The sequence below is a fragment of the Cervus canadensis genome, chromosome 19 (genome assembly GCF_019320065.1).
Source record: "Cervus canadensis isolate Bull #8, Minnesota chromosome 19, ASM1932006v1, whole genome shotgun sequence".
Classification (NCBI taxonomy): domain Eukaryota; kingdom Metazoa; phylum Chordata; class Mammalia; order Artiodactyla; family Cervidae; genus Cervus; species Cervus canadensis.
Genome location: NC_057404.1, coordinates 4,548,798 through 4,569,560, shown reverse-complemented (window position 1 = coordinate 4,569,560; position 20,763 = coordinate 4,548,798). Strand labels below are relative to the sequence as shown.

The following is a 20,763-nucleotide window of genomic DNA, read 5'->3' as shown; positions in this document are numbered from 1 at the left end:
CAAGAACATCGAGAGACTTCTGGTTTCAGGGATTTGCAGTCTGTAGTTTGGATAAGAATCGTCTGGGGTACTTACTGCACCAGAATCTGTGGGCAGGGGTGATGGTGCTAGGACTGCATCCCAGGAGATCTGATACAAGTGGTCTAGGGACCGTACTTTGAGGGGTGATGGTAATGCATCTTGTCTCCTGTAAGAATTTTAAGAGTTCATCTTGCTCTCTCCTTCTTTCTTTCCCTCCCTCCCTTCCTTTCTCCCTCCCCGTTCCCTCCTTTTCTCTCTCTCCGTTTTCAGTTCAGTTCAGTTCAGTCACTCAGTCGTGTCCGACTCTTTGCAACCCCATGAATCGCAGCACGCCAGGCCTCCCTGTCCATCACCAACTCCCGGAATTCACTCAAACTCACGTCCATCGAGTCGGTGATGCCATCCAGCCATCTCATCCTCTGTCGTCCCCTTTTCTCCTGCCCCTACTCCCTCCCAACATCAGGGTCTTTTCCAATGAGTCAACTCTCCATTTTACTCTTTCTGTATTCTCAATTCTATTTTAATAGCAGACAATGAAGATCTGAACTTTGCTTCCAAGTTACTCACAATCTACTTGTTAGACATAATGCCACTAATAATTGGCACAAGGAAGCAGAGACTGAAGCATAAGGGGCAAATAGAAATGCTTGCATTTGCATTTGAATGCAAGAAGAAACCACAGAGCCCATGATGAAAGGGCTGAGATGTGACCAATTAATGGAAGCGCTGCATTATCGATTTGGGAGGTAGACTTGCCTGGGGTCAGTTCTAGTTTTCCACATCACATCTGTATAATCCAGGGCAAAGTCATTTTGTATCTTTGAGTCTCAATTTCCTCATCTTTTTAAAAAGAGAAGCTGTAAAAGTGGGCACAGAGGGAAGGAAAAAGGCCTGAAACATGTAGAGAGAATTGATACTTGATTTACGGACAATGGGGGTGGTGGGGGAAAGTGCTGGAGGAATCAGGACCATTCCAGGTTTTCAGCAGTGGGTTAACTAGGTTTAGTGGCAATGATGTTAGTTTCAGGCATTCTCAATGCAAGGTATAAAGGGTGTGTCCCTCTGGGTGGAGATGTTACACTGATAATTGGACATCTCGTCTGGAGTGCTGGAGTGCAGTCTGAGCTGAAGATACGCCCTTGGGAGTTCACAGCCTTCAGTTAGTTATTGCAATTTTGATGAGCTCATCCAGAGAGAGGGAGGTGGTCCAAGCTGAGAGTCCATGGCAAAGAGAATTCTTAGGGGAAGAGTGACTCTAGTGGAACATGGATAGCCAGACACGTAAGAGGAAATCTAGGAAAGACGGATGTTATGGATGCCAATGGAAAAAATTTTTATGAGTTTGTGCTTTGAACAAGTGTGCAATCTCCCTGTGACTTATTTACTTTGTCAATGAAAATGAGATAGCAATATGTATTGCATTTTGTGTTGTGAGGATTATAGTGATAATAAATCTATTCATCTGATATGCCTGTAGCATAAAAATCATCAGTGAATATTTTTTCTGCTGCAAATGTTGATTGAATTATAAATAAAATGGCTGATAGTAAAATCTTCCACCTAATGAGACATTATTTCCTTCAATAATTTAGCCAGATCTCTTTCCTAATGACTGAATTTCCAAAATCTAATAATTAGCTCCAGTAAGGAGTTCTGATATCAAAGCAAACAGTGTCTGGTGAAGAATATTTTTATTTTCTTCTTTCTGATAATACTATGATTAATCTTGTTTAAAAACACCTGCATTTATTTCTTATTTGAATATGCAATCAATATCAAGTGCTTATCTTCCTTTAGAAAATTACATTGGTCATCCCAGGCAGTACAGAATACATTTAAAAAAAATTATGACTTTCAGGTTTTGAGTATTATTCTTCACATCAGCTCCTGTAGGCTTCTTGTGCCTCACAATTTTTTCCTATTATTAAAGCAACATAATTTGGGGAAAATGAGATGAAAAGGCAACATTTTCTTGCTTTTGAAATCTTACGGTTATTTGCTTTGAAATTGAACTGAAAGACTTAGTTAGGTTCCTTTTTGGAACACATAAACAAATTCAACCTCTGGCTTTTTGCAGAAATTTAAAACATTTTTATTTGTGCTTTTCTTTTCATGTAACACAAAGCCCCTCCCTTGATTCGTCATGCTTAGCATCTGATTTTCAGAGCAATTTCTAAGGCTTGTTTGACAATTTGAGCAAAGCATGTTGCAAGGCAAGAGGTAGGAAAGAGTAGAAAAGAGAAATGAGATGCACTGAATTGACAAAGATCGAGCAAGTCTTTCTTTAATGCACTTGCTTGTTTTTAAACTCTTTCCATCTTTTCAGTAGCAACTTGGAGAAAAGTCCTGCTCACAAATGATTATATCGAGGTCTTAAAAGAACAATGTGTTTCACACCTGTCTTACTAGAAATACCCTTATTTTGTGTTTTAGCAAGCCAGTAGGTACAATGAGGAAGATTCAGTCTACTAGAGGTTTGAGTGTATTCTTGACACTGTCATACACTTGTTCAAGCTGGGTTAGATGATCTCCAAGTTTCCTGTCTGCTTTAAGATTGTGTAACCTGAAGTTTCTTTTACCCCTAAACCTATGATCTGTGACCTTAAAGTCAATTTCTCTCTATTTGCATGCCTATATATATATCTATCATAAACTCAACAGTAGTCTCCCTGACCCCAAAGCTGTTCTTATCCTAATTCCTGAATGCTCGGTTGCTCAGTCGTGTCCAACTCTCTGAGACCCCATGGACTGTAGCCCACCAGGCTCCTCTGTCCATGGGATTTCACAGGCAAGAATACTGGAGTGGGTTGCCATTTCCTTCTCTAGGGAATCTTCCTGACCCAGGGATCGAACCTGCAGCTCCTGTGCCTCCTGCACTTGCAGAAGTAGTAAAGAATTCTTTACCACTGAGCCACCTGGGAAGCCCCATCCTAATTCCTAGAGTTTGTGAACATTTGTCTTACAGCAGAAGGGACTTTGCATTTGTAGTTAGCTAGGGATCTTGAGATGGAAATATTATTCTGGATTTTTGGATGGGACCAATGTAATCACAAGGGTCCTTGTAAGAAAGAGGCATGAAGGTTGGAATCAGAGAAGAGGTATGACCATGGAAACAGAGGTTGTTACAGTATACAGTTGGCCCTTGAACAAGAATGGAGGTTAGGGACACTGACCTTCCAGAGAGTCAAAAATCCTGTATAATTCAGTCAACCTTCACTGTCTTGGGTTCCTTCATGCTAGCAGCTTGGCATTTGAGGATTCAACCAACCTTGGATCAGATCATGTAATACAGTAGTATTTATTATTGAAAAAAATTTGTGTATAAATGGACTTGCACAGTTCAAAGCTGTGTTGTTCAAGGGTCAGCTGTACTTTGATGATGGTAGAAGGGATGGAGACCCAAGGAGTGCAGGTGACCTCTAGAAGCTGGGGAAAATGAGGCAATAAATTCCCCCCTGGAGCCTCTAAAGGGGAGGTGGTCCTGCCAAGACTTTGATTTCTGCCCAGTGGAACTTATTTGAGACTTCTGACCTCCAGGATTGGAGATAATTAATTTAGAGATAATACATTTCTGTTGTTTTAGGCCACTACATTTGTGGTAATTTGATACAACAGCCCTAAAACATTATGAAACTTTAAGATTCATTTCAGTTCAGTCGCTCAGTCATGTCCAACACAACTGAGTGACTGAACTGAACTGCCCGACCCTTTGCGACCCCATGGACTGCAGCACACCAGGCCTCCCTGTCCATCACCAACTCCTGGAGCTTGCTCAAACTCATGTCCATCAAGTCGGTGATGCCATCCAACCATCTCATCCTCTGTTGTCCCTTTCTCCTCCTGCCTTCAATCTTTCCCAGCATCAGGGTCTTTTCCAATGAGTCAGTTCTTTGCATCAGGTGGCCAAAACATTGGAGCTTCAGCTTCAGCTTCAACATCAGTCTTTCCAGTGAGTATTCAGGACTGATTTTCTTTATGATTGGTGACTTATGAAACTTTAGGATTAATAAATCCTATATCTGTCCCTCTAACTTCTTTTTACTCAATGGGATGGGGTAGAAATGGAGTCAAAGTCAGGATGTGACCTATAGGGTCATATAAAGATTTGAGTTCTGTGGTTTACTCAGATCAAATACTGGCTCCATCTCTGGCTACTTGTCTGACTTTAGGCTTGTCACCTACTTCCCTCATCTGCAAAGCTAAGATAATGATAGCACCAACTTTCCCTATAGAATTAAAGGACACAGTGCTCATAAGATACACGTACCAGCTTCCTGTGCCAACTTCCGAGCTTCCCGTCAATGCTCTCCAGCAGTTCCTCCCCTAAATACAGTGTTTAGAATCCGGAGAAGTGCATATTTAGGTGAGGTTGGGACCATGAGATTCATGAGTCAGAGTGATGTTAAACCTGGAAGCCTAAAGAAGAGGCAGGGATGAGGGATTTGCCCGAGGCTGGTTCCAGTTCTCTCAACCTCTGAGTTTTCACTGGCTTTGAAATAGACTCTCAGTTGATTCTGGGAATTCTACAAAGATGGAGGTCACCTCTTCATAACAATGGAATTTATGAAAGCATCAAGCTGAGATGAGATGCAAGTATTTCAATCTCCAGAGCAGACTCTTATCATATCCCAACCCACTAAAGAGGACTGACTACATTTAGCTGATTATTCAGGCAGTTTCTTTGATGTAGAAAATCCAGAAAGATTTTAGTCTTTTATTGTTTGATTTTGTATTCATAATGTGTATGTCTTTGGGAGAATGTAATAAAAAGGGCAACTTTCCCTTTAAGAAAGCACCAGAGTTTTTATAAGCTAAAAAGATGAAAGGCACTATGAAAATGGTCAAGGCAGGACCAAGCACTTGTTATTCTGATGCTATTGTTAAACATGTTAGTCCAGCTTCTTCTGGTTTTGCCACTTGAATCTTTCATAGGATGAGAGGGGCAATGTGGTTTTTCAGTATCTCCATCTGTAAGATGTTTCTGATTCATTTGCTGCCTGGTTTTTCACTATGGTAAGCATATCATTTTGGGATGGGATGCTCCTGAAATGATGATTTTTGGTGTTCACCTCAATATTGTATTACCTGAAGAAATGAGCAGAATTGCAAATGCCAATAAATCATGTTTGTGACAATTTCTATAAAAACCAAAGTATTCAGGTCAGAAGAGAGATGCTTTTGTTTGGTAGAAAGGTGGCTTCCATGAGATCCTAGATCCTCTCCTCCAAGCTGTGTGACTTTGGGGGATAATGATGGCTCGTGTGTCTGTAAAGTTTTACAGTTTACAGTGTCTTCAGGTGTCTTTGGGCTTCCCTGATAGTTCAGTTGGTAAAGAATCCTCCTGCAATGCGGGAGACCTGGGTTCGATCCTTGGGTTGGGAAGATACCATGGAGAAGGGAAAGGCTACCCACTCCAGTATTCTGGCCTGGAGAATTCCATGGATACAGTCCATGGGGTTGCAAAGAGTCAGACACGACTGAGCTACTTTCACTTTTGCTTTCTTTCAGGTGTCTTTTACCTATGACCCTACAACTCCCCCATGGGCTAGATTATAGCTGTACCTATATGACAGAAGAGAAAAAGTAATCTTGGGAAAGTAAACTGATTTCCCCAAGTTCATGCAGGTACTAAGTGCCAAAGCAATGGCTCCAGATTGATTTTCTTTCCCCTGCAACATGTTGCTTCCTAAAAAAAAAGTTTGATTCAAATAATTAAAGTGTCAGTCTCAATTTCTTCCCATGTAAAGTGTGCATATGGACTAGATGCTGGTGCTAAGCTACTTTCAGTCGTGTCTGACTCTTTGGAACCGCGTGGATTGTAGCCCACCAGGCTCCTCTGTCCATGGAATTCTCTAGGCAAGAATACTGGAGTGGGTTGCTATTTACTTCTGCAAAAGTGAAAGTCACTCAGTCGTGTCCGACTCTTTGCAACCCCATGGACTATACACTCCATGGAATTCTCCAGGCCAGAATGCTGGAGTGGGTAGCCTTTCCCTTCTCTAGGGGATCTTCCCAATCCAGGGATCGAACCCAGGCCTCCCGCATTGCAGGCGGATTCTTTACCAGCTGAGGCATCAGGGAAGCCATGGACTTAATGTGGCATCAAAACTCAGACCTAAAGGGGCGATGCAGGCAGTGTTCATGAGAGATATTGTCTAGATGTAAAGGAAATGGTATTAAATGTGACAAGAGCCATGTGTCATCTAAAGTGAGGAGTTGCTGTCAAGTGTTTTTGCAGAAGAAGGCAGCAAAACCAGTGTTGCCAAGTTTTCTGCTGTTTCAAGAGAAGACAAAAATCTAAATTTTCAAGTGAAATCTCCCTGTGTTAGATTTGTTCTAAATTGAAGAATTATGACCCCCTCTCCAAGGTCAAAGGGTGGGAGGGGGCACCTTCATTTCCATTAACTCTGATGTGCTGGAAAATCAGTATTGTTTCAGTTTAACTTTTTGGAAAAATTTATTTCTTTGGTCTGGAGGATTCACTAGGTTCATTGACTTTTCAATTAATGTCTAGGCCAACTCAGTAATTGATTTGGACAAATAGATAACTTCTAAAGCATGAAGGGAAATGAAATATAATGAATGAAATAAAATAAAATCCATTTATTTCTGTGATCTTGGAGCGTTGTGCAAACAGAATGCACTGTACCGGAATCTTTGTGTGAAGAGTTTATGCTCATGTGTTTCTTTAATGCCACCAAGAGGGCAGCTGAACTTAGAAAAGGAGGGATTTTTATGACATCTTATATGTATTCTCTATTGTTTTCCACTCTCAGAATTGATGGCATATCCAAGCAAATTTAAGTAGTAATTTAACTCATTAAAGACATTTATTTTTTGGTCATCATGTAATTATGAAGTTACACTTTGCCATTCAAACTTAGGAGGTTGATGACTGGTGTGAATTTGGACTTGTTGATGATAATGATAGTGGTGATTGTACTACTGCCGTTGTGTGTCCAAAACGTTTTGTAATAATGATATTAATAATGAAATAATATTTGTTGAATGTTTGCTATGTGTCAGGATTCATGTTAAGGATTTCCCTATTCATTTTTAACTGGTATGAGATTATTCTGTTACTAAGAGATAGATTCAAACCAAGTATTAATTCAGTGTATGCAGAGGAGGTCAGGAGGTGTTTCCTGAGCATCCATGTACCAGGTCAATATTCTGGGTTCTTGGTACAAAATGAATTTCTGCTTTATTTGTGTGTGTGTGTGTGTGTTCAGTCACTGAGTCATATCCAATTCTTTGTGACCCCATGGACTATAGCATGCCAGACTCCTCTGTCCATGGGGTTCTCTAAGCAAGAATACTGAAGCGGGTTACCATTTCCTTCTGCAGAGGATCTTCCCAGATCAGGGCTCAAACCCATGTCTCCTGCACTGGCAGGCAGATTCTTTACCACTGATCTACCAGGGAAGCCCTTGCTTTATTTAGGTTATGTTTCATTTGTTGAGATAATAAGCCAATAAACCTACACAATAATGTCCAGCAGCACTAAGCATTCTAAAAGAAAGAATTGCATTAGGGCACGGAGGGGCTATTTTTACAGGGGATGATGAGGGAGGTATGTCTGAGAAGGTGATATGTGACCAGAGACACTGGGATGAAGAGGAGGGAGGAGCAATGGGAGTGTCTAGGATAGCCGCTTTGACAGTCCTTCCGTGGTACTAGTCACTGCTCAGGTCTGGAATGGTGCGACCGTGGGTGGGCTGCATTTAAGAGGGTCGTGGAGTATCTCCCTAAGGCTGTAAGCAAGGATTGAGGAGGAAACTCAGCTTAAAGTTCTGGTTCTGCTCCATGTTCCTCTGAGGCATGCAGACACCTTAAGTTTACCTTCAAGTTTCAGTTTCTTTGCCTATAAAATTTGGATAATAATCCTTATCTCTTATGATAAGTGAACATTGCACATGTAAACTTCCCCTTTGCAGCCCTAGAACTGCCCTAGAACAGCCCTAGACCTGTGTGTGTGTGTGTGTGTGTGTGTGTGTGTGTAAATATATTATATTTATAGGAGTAAATATACACATAGGAGTCATGTAGCAAATAGTAGTTATTATAATTATTTTATAACCTGTGTCTTACAAAGGAACATGAGAAGGTACTCATGGTGTTTGTGGTCAAAGTGTGGGAGGGGGTGTAGCCTCAAAAATCACCATTTACCCTCAGAACTGAATAGGGAGTGTGGTCAGAGTGGAGTCCGATTTAGGAACTAAGATAAGAGAGTAGGATGGTGTGGATAAAGTGGGTTTTCACATCACAGTAGTTAAATGAAATAATTCAAACAGCACTTTGAAACGAGGCAGGCAGGAACCTATTTATTTATTTAAGTTTAATATTGGGAAGCATCTCAGAATATGCATACAGCCACAGGGGTTTACAGAGTGGCATGAGGAGGGAGAGAGAGAGGGAGAATTCCTGCCCTTTACTAAGTAAGGCCCACATCCCTGCTTCCAAAGGCAAGTGTCTTGTATTTAAAATTGCTTCCTGGAGCCAGCGGGTTGGCCCGATGCCTAATAATCAGGGAATCTGGGTCCAGTCCCAGCTAGCCTTCTGACAGGCTGCATGGCTCTGAGCTAATCACTTCACTTCTTCGTCTTCAGAGGGAGGAGAAAAGATCTCTGCGTCTTGTCCATGTCAAAGGAACCTTTTTAGACTGAAATGAAAAAAGGTAAAAATGCCCCTCCTGGGATGGTGCTATTAAATATGGGAGCATAATTTGGTAGAGAGACCAACCTCTTTAAGTCATCAGTGTTATCTACGGGCCTTGAGTTAGCTCCGCGGTGGTCTGTTTTGGCAATAACTTCATCCGGGGGCAGGGATAACAAAGCAACAGCGCTGCTCAGGGGTCTGCTTGGCGGGCTGGAAACACATGGACTCTGAAGTGGATGCATCAGGGCTCCGATTTTCTAATTTTGCTGTAATTTTAACTTCATCATCCTGCTGAGGACACTTGTTCTCTCTGAGCCTAGGCTTCTAGATCTATAAATAAATATACTCACATCATATAAATTATTGGGAAGATTAAGTAAATGTAACGTTATTAGCATTATGTCTGCCATAGCAGGAGACGTGGGTTAGATCCCTGAGTTGGGAAGGTCTCCTGGAGGAGGGCATGGCAACCGCCCCAGTGTTCTTGCCTGGAGAATCCCCATGGACATGGGGCCTGGAGGGTTACGGTCCATGGGATCGCGAAGAGTGGGACAAAACTGAGCGCGCACGCATGCACGCACTGCCTCAGCATTTTAAAACGTCACTCTTTATTATGTCTTTTAGTTTTGTTTATGAATTGAATTCCTGGAATTGTCGAGGCATCTCAGTTTCAGGGGATCTTGTCAAACCAGGGTCACCTGGGCAGGCAAGGGTCGAGTGGATATAACCCACCAGATCCGCCCCAGCCCGCGGAGGTGGGTCTGCACCAAGCCGACCCTCCATCAGGGGGCATCGGGACTGATTCTTGGCCTGAGGCAGTGGCAGTTACAGCAGACGTGGGGCTCTAGGAGTGTTCCTAGACGCCTAGACGACTGCAGTACTTACTGTCTGACAGCAGGGACGGCCACGTGCAGCGTGAAGATGTATTTGGCTATATAGAAACCCTTCAGTCTCGTTCACAGCGAGTTCCCGCCCTTGACAACACATCTACCTTTGCTGTGGGTTGTTGTGAGGCTTTGGGCACCCTGAAGATTCATCTTTTTTTAATCAATGGAAAGGAGGCAATAGCTTGCCTTTATTATCACCTAGATTGACTCCCTCAGAACAAGCAGGCTGCAGATCCCAGTGGCTTCTTAGCGCTTTCTCAGACGCCTCCATCCTTCATTAGCTATTCCCATGGTAACACTGAGGAAGGGAGAAGAGGGACAGCTAACCACGGAGAGGCTATTTTTAGATTTCTGGCCAGATGCTTTGACAAATCTGTTGAGGGAAAGAAAATGAAGCAAGTGTAGAAGAGGATTATTTTCCCCCAAGACAATATCGTTTAAAATTCATATAAAACTGGAAACAACTTTGATAAATAATTCAACCCACTTATATTTATAGAAAGATCTACTTTCACATCATATAAAAAACTGTTCAATAAGATCATTCTTATTTACTTAACTACTTACACCAGGTAACTTTATTTCCTACCTTGAATTTATCCCAGATTCAGTCTGAGTTCCCAGACCAAGGGAGTTGGGGATGAGCATGGAAATGGTGGGTCAAGGTGTGGGTTACACAGCCCTGAGAGCATCGTTCCTTTAGACTATACTGTATTCCTTTAGACTGTTCCTTTAGACTATAACACTGTTGCTCAGCCTCCCAGGTAGCTCAGCAGTAAAGAATCTGCCAGCCAGTGCGGGAAACATGAGTTTGATCCCTGGGTCGGAAAGATCCCCTGGAGAAGGAAATGGCAACCCACCCCAGTGTTCTTGTCTGGGAAATCCCATGGAGGAGCCTGGTGGGCCACAGTCCACGGGGTTCCAAAGAGACAGACAAGACTTAGCAACTAAACAACTAAAACAGAAACGGCACTGGCTAGGTTTGTGCAAATGTCTGCACTGGATCTGGTTCACTTATTTTTAAAATATGCAAACCCCTCCCATACTCCTTAAAAACCTTCAGGAATTTCCCATTGCTCTTGGAGAAAGGCCATAGATCTTTAAAGTGGCTGTAAAATACACATGCCATTGATCCTATATACATGTCCAGAGTCATTCGGTATTATTATAATTCTCCTTCTTTGTGTTTCACCTAAGACTTTCTTTCAGAATCTCAAACATGCCATCTTCGTCCATGTCAACCTCTTTACATTAGTCTATGATATTTTCCCCCCATGCTCACTACCTAGTTAATTTCTGTAACTTCTTATTCTTTTAATCGGAGCTCAAATACCAGAAATTGCTTTCTTAACCTCTAAACAAAAAAGACCCTTCTGCCATAGCCTCTTCTAACAACCTGTGCATTTCCTTTGCAACACTTACCAGTTTATAATTCTATATTTATTTATGTTAGGTTTTTTAAAAAATTACTTTAACCTATGAACTCCATGCTGTTAGTAAATTGTATTGTTTGCTCACCATTATATATCTAGTGCCTAGCATATATTTGGCAACTTATTCTAATGACTGTGTAAATGACTAGCAGTTATTTTAAAAAGACATAAGCCTAGGTTTTCTGTCAAGTCAAACTGTCTATGTGACTTATCAGGGCACCTCAAAATACAACGTGCACCCAGATTTCCCAGAAACCTTGCTAAAGAGCAGGTTCGGATTCAGTAGGTCTGGCTGCAGCTCGTGATTCCGCATCTCCAGCTGGTGTCTAACTAGCCCTGGACCCCGGTTGCACGGAAATTGCCATGTGCTGTGTGCTCAGTAGCTTGAGTCGTGTCTGGCTCTGTGCGACCCGATGGACTGAAGCCTCCAAGCTCCTCTGTCCATGGGATTCTCCTGGCAGGAATACTGGAGTGGGTTGCCCTTCCCTTCTCCAGGGGGTCTTCCCAAGTCAGGGATCAAACCCACGTCTCCTGTGTCTTCTGCATTGCGGCGGATTCTTTACTGCTGAACCACTGGGGAAGCCAGAAATTGCCATAGGAATTTTCAAAAAAAACTTCAATTTTGAAGTCCCACCCTGTGATTCTGAGTTAACTGGTACATGTTTGGCCTGGGCTTTAGGGATTTTAAAAACCTCCTTAGTTTACTCTAATATCGAATACTGTTGTAGAATCATTGATTTCAGGCAACAAAGCTAATCCTCAACAATAGCTATATAGGAATATTTTTGTTACCCTTTGCATTAGACAGCATTTAACATGGCCACCCAATAAGGATTCACACTGTTACTGTTTTTTAAATGTATATTTCTTAGAGACACATAGGAAAGTGGTACCAAGCATTTGTTTCCTAGCAGAGAGAATCCTATGTGAGTCAGTTGTTGTGGTAGCAGAAAGGTCCAATCTTAAACTTTCCCACTTCTTCACATAGGGGAACTGTATTTCTTATTAAATATTTAAAACAATATGTATACTATTGAAAAAAGTGGAGCATTTCGGTAGAAACAAATGCAGTTATGTCTTTGCAACCAGAGGAACAATGCATAATTATCCAGATAATATCATTAGGAAGAAGAGAACCTTAGTGCTCTTCCAAAAGCTGCAACATTTATAGTGAGTTCAGTGATTCCCAGCATGTCCATAAATGTATGAGGGGAAACCAGAGGCTCTTGGGCATTTGGCTACCCTCTTTGAAGATCAATGCTTCTTAATCTAAAGCATAGTAATAGTCCTCTTTTTTAATTATATTATTAATTTCACTAATATTTTCCACTGATTTATTTTTGCTTGTGGTTTTATTCTTAAAAGTTCCACAGTGTGGAGTGTAATATTTTTGCAGTTATAACTTTACACAGTACTTTATTTTAAGCCCTGCAGCAGTTGTTTTCTTATTCTCTCTTACTTAATCTACTCATCAAATCTGTTTGGTATCCACAGCTATTATCACATTCTACAGATGAGGAAACTGAGCTAAATGGCTCAGTAACTTCTCAGAGATACAGATGGCCAGAGACATTGTCCAGGAATATATGATGTAACTCCCTGGGACTCTCTCCTTTCCAGTGTTAATACATTTCCAGTCTATAGGCCAAATTCAGCCTTCAGTGATATTGGTCCAAGGGTCTTAATATATTTTTTAACGAGGTGCCGCTATTTAGAAAGCAGAAAATTTCTTATGAAAATCCAGATTTCAAGTTTATATTTACGATAATCTTATCTGACAACACCAAGTGACATGACCGAAATCCTGAAATGTGCCTGGAGCGGAGTTCTGTTTTTCCCTTTCAAATGACACGCTTCCTGCCCCTCACTAGTACCTCTCTTACTCCCCGCCTGCTCCAGTGTTCACGACGCAGGCTTTGCCCTTCCAGAGCTCTGGTTTTCAAATCAGCCTCTAAGTTCTGTTGAGGGAAGAAATGATTCTTATGTCTTTAGTACATTTTACCACCAGGAAAAACAAAATATCCTCTTTCTCAGTGATGAGTAGACCATTGCATTGCCATCCTCATCACTTCATACCTTTTCAGGACTACCTGTGTGTCTGCATCTGGCTGAGTGGTTCAGTTTCTTTGAATACAAAATGGTGGAGCTTAGTATCCTACTTTCTGGTTCTACTATTTAGCTGTTTGGAGTGGTTTCCAATCAAAGTTTTGATTTCACAGGAGTTTACAAGTTGTGTGGTTGTCTTTCAATAACTGTAGCCCTGTGGAGACTCACGTATCCCTTGGACTCATGGTATGTAGTTGGGTTCTGTTCAGCCTCCTTCAAGTAAGCCTATGATAAGGAGGAAGAGGATGATGTTGTCCTGGTGATGTCAGCACCACCTAGCTGATATGGCGCTCGCAGGGTCAGCAGGGTTTCCCAGGAATGCAGTCACCGATTTCTAACGCAGCAGGAAACGCCGACAAAGATGGATTCTCTTCTTAGGAGTCTTCACCTTGGCTTTGAGAGTTGCTTGCCTCTGTTGCAGTGTACCATCTCCTTTATTCCTTTCCATGTCTGGCTTTTACCTTCTGCCCACCTTCTTCTTGGTTTCTATACACTCTCTCTGAGCCGCTCAACCTTTTGTTCCTAGTGGTGGAGACCTCTCACTGTACATGGAAGCCTGTCGCTCAGCAGAACTCAGGCACGCACACTTAAACCTCAGAACAACCCTACGATATAGGTCTTGTTACTCTCAGGAAATTGTGGCTCAAAAAACCTTAAAATTTGGTAAGTTGATAAGGAGAAGAATTTTCAAAAGGTTAAATTTTAATGTTGACTATTTTGTCCCATGTTTTAATTTGGGTACAAGAGGCTACTATCATAATTGAATGATGTCTATAAAAGATGAGAAAAGTAATTTTACCATTCCTTATTTCATCACATGGCGTGCCATGTGAGACATCATCAATTTTAAGGTGCACCATTATCTGATATGCTACTGAGAAGAGAAAAAAATATGGTCAATTAAATTATGTCATCTAAATTATGTTGATTGCCATTTTTATTGCAACTATAGATGTTCTAAAATATAAAGACATGTCTTAGAATTGTCCAATATGGTGCTTATTCAACTTGTATTGTACACATTTAACATGTAAGTCATTGGCTGAAATGTTAATTGTCTTAAAACAATGAGAAGAAAGCAAATGCAAAATATTTATACTATAATGTTTTCCTTCAGCAACCATCAACTGAACTGGAATTTGACCGGGTAGTGATTTATACCACTTGCCTTCGGGTGGTACGGACAACCTTTGAAAGGTGTGAACTGGTTAGAAAGATCTTCCAGAACCATCGAGTCAAATTTGAAGAGAAAAACATAGCTCTGAATGGTGACTATGGAAAAGAGTTAGATGAACGATGCCGGCGGGTTTCTGAAGCTCCTTCCCTCCCTGTCGTGTTCATTGATGGCCATTATCTCGGGGTAAGTATCTGCTAAGGAAAATCTTTTTTATTGAACCCAACCAGTGTTGACAGAAATCTGTAAACCTATGACAAAGCAAGTTGCATCACAGCTACCAGCACACTTACTGATTTTCAGAGTTCAATCCAGCGGTTTTGAGACACTTATTTCTATCCCAAATGATGTATCACTACAGTGTTCATCCCTATAGATTCATAGTGAGACAAAATTAGCATGAAATTGTCTTTTTGAATAGAAATACATTTTAAAAATGGTTAGTTGACTTGAGTTTTGAATTGAGAAGCTTGACATATGGGATAAAAACTTTTTTTAAATGCAGGCAAGAAAAATGGAATATATGAGATATGCATTTGTGAATTCTCCTATACTACATTATCAAACACTCAATTTCCTACTTAATGAAACTGAGATGACAGTCATGAAATGAAATCAATACGAAATAGGGCCTGTAGCCAGAATTTTATCTGCTTGTTGTTTAAAATGATTCTTGATTTGAGTAATGCAGGAGTGTGAGACACAAATGGAGGCTTACAGTGAGCAGAGTGGAGAATTCCCAGAGCATCAAAAAAAACCCTGACTCCTTCATTGCTCTCTGAATAACACCGTTAGCATAATAACCCCCATCCATCTATGAATGTGTGTCATCGGTAAGAAGCCCAAGAAGGGGGCTCTGGAGGGAACACTTTGGAAGAGGAAGAGCAAAGAGCTGAGGGATGCCAGTGGCTGGGGAGGTAAGACTGACAAGGTCACTGGTCAGAGAAGAGAAAAGTGAATTGCAATAATTAATTTACATGGCATTCTGTATTTTTCTTGATATTTCTGGTGCCTTGAGTGCAGTGAGAAATCAGTACGTATTAATTTCTCAAATCTGGTCTTAACCTTCAGGTTTCAGGGAAAGTTAGAAAAAGCGGGAGCTTTTTCTTAGCAGGAAATGCTCCTGTTTGTTCCAGGGAGCTTGTATCTTGTATCCTGTCTAGAGACATGGCTGTTAGAGGCAGTCTGCCATCTTATGGAAAGATTAATGCAGAAAAGCCATGATTCACTAGCTATGACATCATGCAGTCTTACTTTCAACCAGAGCTGGACACAGATTGATTCTGAATGAGAAGAATTTTGATTGAAGTATTGAGTCTGAGGTCCCAGAAACCCACGGCAATGGAACAGATAATAATGGCAGATAAATACATCGATTTTACAAAGCACTATAGCATACTCTCAGCTTACATGTGTTACTCCTCTAACCATCAGTCTAACTTTAGAAATGAACTCTCTGGAACACTGGTTAAAAGGCAAGATAGCCTTGGAGTCAGGCAGCATCGTTTCAAATTCATGCTCTGACACTTCTAATGCTGGGAAATGTGTAAATCACTCTGTACCTGGCTTCCTCCTTTGTATGAGAATACTAGAACTTTTCTTAGGCTAGCTGTGAGGGTTTTACTATATATGTGTGTATTGTATTATTTTATTATTATGCGTGTGTGTGTGTGTGTGTGCTCACTTAATCATGTCCAACTCTGAGGCCCCGTGGACTGTAGCGTGCCAGGTTCCTCTGTCCATGGAATTTTCCACACAAGAATACTGAAGTGGGTTGCTGTTTCCTACTCCAGAGGATCTTCCTGACCCTGAAATCGAAACACATCTCTTGCATCCTCTGCATTGGCAAGAAGGTTTTTTTTTTTTTTTAATATCACTAGTGCCACCTGGGAAGCCCCATTATTATATAATTATATGTATCAGTTACATAATGATATAAAATATTAATCAGTTGGTATGGTTGGAACAAAGTATGTTTTCAATAAATAGTAGCAATTTTCATCCCTGTTTTGAAAAAGAGAACATTCTTTTGCGCCAAGGCACACAGCTGGGTAATCGGCAGGGCTCCGTGTTAGGTCAGGCCGAGTCCCCAGGCCCTTGTTCCCTGGCGCGTCACCTCAAGGAAGGTAATTGTCACTAGTTTCTTTGCTGCTCTGTTCTTGGCACCTAGGACAGGGTTTGTCACAAAGCTCTCAAACACATACATTAAACGGCTGTGGGAATGACGCTATACTGTCCCTTCACGTTCTTCCCTTCTCTAAGACATCCTTCCACAGGGGACACAATCTGAAGAACATATCCACACTGGGGAGAAAATCACTGGTACAAGTGTTCTGCCCGTAGTCCGAGTCCCCAGTCGGGAAAGAAGACTCCTCCAAACAGTGCAACTCGCAATAGGGGAATTTATTACTGACTCGAGCCAGGGCCTCCCGCCCTCACCAGGTGTGTGAGGACGAAAGGCCCGGAGCCCCAGTTCTCTCCGGTATTTATTAGGTCAAAATAAGCAGCAGGTAGTTGGCGCAATCGGATTGGTTACACAGTGGGTAGTTGGCGTAAGCGGATTGGTTACACAGTTGCAAGGTAATTTTTGTTGGCCCAACGTGGGGCTTTCAGCTTTCCCCTGATAGGTTCCCTTTTCTCTGGCTAGGCATATGTTGATTGGCTGGCTCCAGGAGGCCTGATAATTATGTTACCCCGGGAAACCAGGCCTACTCCTAATCTAGGCTGCCTGCCATGGCCTTAGCCGTGACAGCCTCACACAAGGTTGTGCGAATTTGCTTTTAAAGCTGGGGAGAAGTTCTGACCATGTGAGGTCTTTCTCACTGTGGCGCTCTAAGTTCTGTGAAGCTGCTCCCCGATCTCAGTGGGCGATCACTAAGATCACTCGGGGCAGGAAGCTTGGCCCACCCGCTGCTCTGACTTCAGCCACGCTCATCTTCTTCCTGCTTCTCTGTTTCACCCGCCCAAGCGCCTCTCCTGCGGTCTGTCCTTCAGTTTCAGGGATAGAGGGAGAGCGGGATCGACAACGGAGGTGGAATGCAGAGTTCTTTCTCAGTGACTGTCCCTGTGATCATTTTATTCACACAAAGTAACCCAGACGTGGAAGAATCACACACGTGCTACCCTGTTGCTTCTGAAATTTGAAACTTCAAGTCTGAAGAGAGGTCAGACAGAGATTCCCCACCCCCCTTTCTTTTTCTGATAAAAGAGGAATTACTTCTAGATTTATAATTCAAAACGGAGATAAACCAGTCCAACACAGCTTACATAACAAATTCCCCTCCTCCTGCAATAGCCACTTTATTTAGATTCCATGCACAATTGCAAATAGAGGACATTATTGGGCTTGTAGAAGCTTTCCCCTGCAGTATTTGTGCATCTGAAATGGAAGGATGCCCTCTGCTGGGTTTTGGCACGTGATGAAGCATAATTCTGGAAGAGGAAGAGAAACTGATGTTGGTAGTTTCCTTAACACCTGTGATGTTTTCAACAGTTGTATAGAACCATTTGATTTAGTTAAAATTTAAGTAAATGAGAAAAATCAAGATGTGTGAATCAGCTGCACAAAATACAACTGTCTTTAAGGATGGAGAGAGAGAGAGAAACAGCCGGAGCCAGAGAATGAAGTAGACGCAAACAGGAATACAGAGACAAAAGTGCGGGAGACCATGAGATGGAAGGAGAGAGGAAAAGGACAATTCACAGCGCCCCTGTTTTACTGCCACAGGCTCAGGGTGGGCGGTGCCAAAGGGACTCAGCTGTTTTCATTGAAGGGAAGCTATCAGGGCTCCATCCGAGGGCAAGAATGGAAGAGTTGACAGGAACGCTCTTTTTGATTGATGACTCTCTTCCCCAGCCGAACTAAAACCTGAAGATGGAAATAATGGAACAGCCAAGGGAAAGAAATTACTTTAGGAAGCAGATCTACTCGGCCCTGCAATGCTCAGTGGTAGAGGGGGAACTGGTGGAGGCAGAAGCATTTTCAGCTTGGAACTTCCCTGGGGTTGCTTTTGTTGTTGTTCCGTCATTCCGTCGTGTCCAACTTGTTGCGACCCCATGGACTGTAGCACGTCAGGCTTCCCTGTCCATCACCATCTCCCGGAGCTTGCACAAACTCATGTCCACTGAGTCGGTGATACCATCCAGCCATCTCATCCTCTGTCATCCCCTTCTCCTTCTGCCCTCAATCTTTCCCAGCATCAGGGTCTTTTCCAATGAATCAGTTCTTCGCATCAGGTGACCACAGTATTGGAGCTTCAGCTTCAGCATCAGTCCTTCCAATGAACATTCAGGATTAATTTCCTTTAGGATTGACTGGTTTGATTTCCTTGCAGTCCAAAGGACTCTCAAGAGACTTTTCCAACACCACAGTTCAAAAGCACCAATTCTTCAGTGCTCTGCCTTCTTTATGGTCCAACTCTCATATTCATACATGACTACTGGAAAAACCATAGCTTTAACCATAAGGACCTTTGCTGGCAAAGTCCTTGGAGTAAGTGTCCTGTTGTTTTTGACATCAGAAAATCTTGATGTGAAAAGATTATGTCCCAATAGTTTGGACATAAATAATCTTATAAATTCCAGTTGGAAATGAGCTAGAAATTATGTCTTGATTATGGACCAACCATAAACCTGTACAGTAAGAGTCCACAAAATCTACATTGGAACATAGCTATGAACCATGTAGAAAGAATCCAACAGGGGACTCCTCTCTAACAGAGAGAGGAATGGAAAGGCTGTTGGTCTAGAGGGGTCTCTTAAAATAGCTGATATTGAGTTGTGGCTGCTTGAAAATTCTGTATCTATTTAAAGTTCTAGTTTATTCAATTTAGGAATGAAGAAATTATTACTGAGCATTGCTAGCAGACACACCAGAAATATAGACTCTAGGCTTGTTTAGAGGCTACTTCCAACAATTCTCTGCAGAAATAGGCCACCGAGGAAGCCGTTGCCTCAATCTGGAAGTGGCCAGCTCTCGTAACTTGTTGTCTTTGCCTTGGTCCTCACAAGAAAAATGGATGATTTGTTCTCCACCCTTCTTTCTACAAAATTCTCTTCCTAAGTAAAGTCTTGAGTGAGGGTATCTGTTTGTGATCAATAAATAAGTCACACGTGAAAGCAGTGAGAAAAAATGGGGAATGTGCTCTGTAGGTTTCTAGCCTCTATACCCTGATATTCTCTCTGTAGCAGAGGAAGACATTCTATAAAGTGATGGGGTAGGTTACTGAGTGAGAGGAACCATAGTATCTGCTGGATATGCTGCTTTTATTTAGTTTTATTTTAACCAGCTTTATTGGGGTACGATTTACATTTAATAAACTGTACACATTTAAATTGTACAGTTTAACAAATGTGTACACCCATGTATCTACCAACACATCCAAAATATACAGCATTTCCATAAGCCCCCAAATATTCTTCATGTCATTTAGTAGTTGATCCCTTCCTCCAAGCCCAATCCCCTGCTAAACATGGGTCTTTCTGTTAATATAGTTTTCTATTCTTCTAATGTCTATGTGTAGTTTCATTATCAGGGTAGTGATGCCCTCATTCAAGGGAGTTTGAAAGTACTGTAGCCCCTGGAATTTTAATGTCTGGTTCTCTTTAATCCTTGATATACAGCACCATATCCATTTGACATCACTTTTCTTTTATGTGAAAGACTTCTTATACGCTATTATTGTAGTGTGGGTCTGCTGTGGATGAAGCCTTTCAGGATTTAAAGTATGACATTCTTTCAGCTTGTCTGAAAAGTTTTTATTTCATTTTTATCTTTAAGGAGTATTTTTGCCGGATATAGAATTCTAGGTTGGATTTTTTCCCAGTAGTTTGGAGGTGTTGGTCCTCTATCTTCTCACAATACTTCTGATAAAACATATGCCGTCACCCTGATCTTCATTTCTTTGTTTGTAACACGTCTTCTTCATCACCCCCAACCCCACCTGCTTTTAAGCTTCTGTTTATCACCAGATTTGAGAACCTCAATTATGGCATGTCTTGGTGTAACTTTCTTCATTTTTCTTTTGCTTATGGTTCAAGGAGATTCTTGAATCAGTTGGTTTATTAGTTTTTATCAAATGTGAAAAGCTTTCAACTATTATTTTTTTCAAACGTTATTTTTATTTTCCCTTCTTTCTCTTTTTTCCAGAGGCTTTAATTACATCCCCATCAGGCTGCTTGAAGTACTTCCATAGCCTACTTCATTTTATTTTGGGTAGTTTCTATTGCGATGTCTCCTGGATTCCTAGTCTTTTCTTATGTAATATCTAATCTTCTATTACTCCCATCTGTATATATTTTTTTTAATCTCAGATACTGTAACTTATATCTTTAGACATTTCATTTCTTTAAAAAATGTACTTTTCATGTCTCTACTTAACATGTTCAATATCTTTTTTAGCTTTTTGATCATATAATAGCTTTTAATCTAATAGCATTATCTGTGTCAGTTCTGGATTGGTTTTGAAATTCTGAGTACTGTTTT

The 20,763-nt window shown here is 41.4% G+C and overlaps 1 protein-coding gene across 1 annotated transcript in view; it reads left to right on the top strand.

The window, feature by feature from the left end:
• GRXCR1 (glutaredoxin and cysteine rich domain containing 1) overlaps positions 1 to 20,763 on the top strand; it is a 116,603-nt gene that overhangs the window by 45,150 nt on the left and 50,690 nt on the right. The window contains exon 2 of the mRNA XM_043438599.1: positions 14,223 to 14,465. Within this exon, the coding sequence (XP_043294534.1) occupies positions 14,223 to 14,465 (243 nt within the window). The remainder of the gene's footprint in view (positions 1 to 14,222; positions 14,466 to 20,763) is intronic.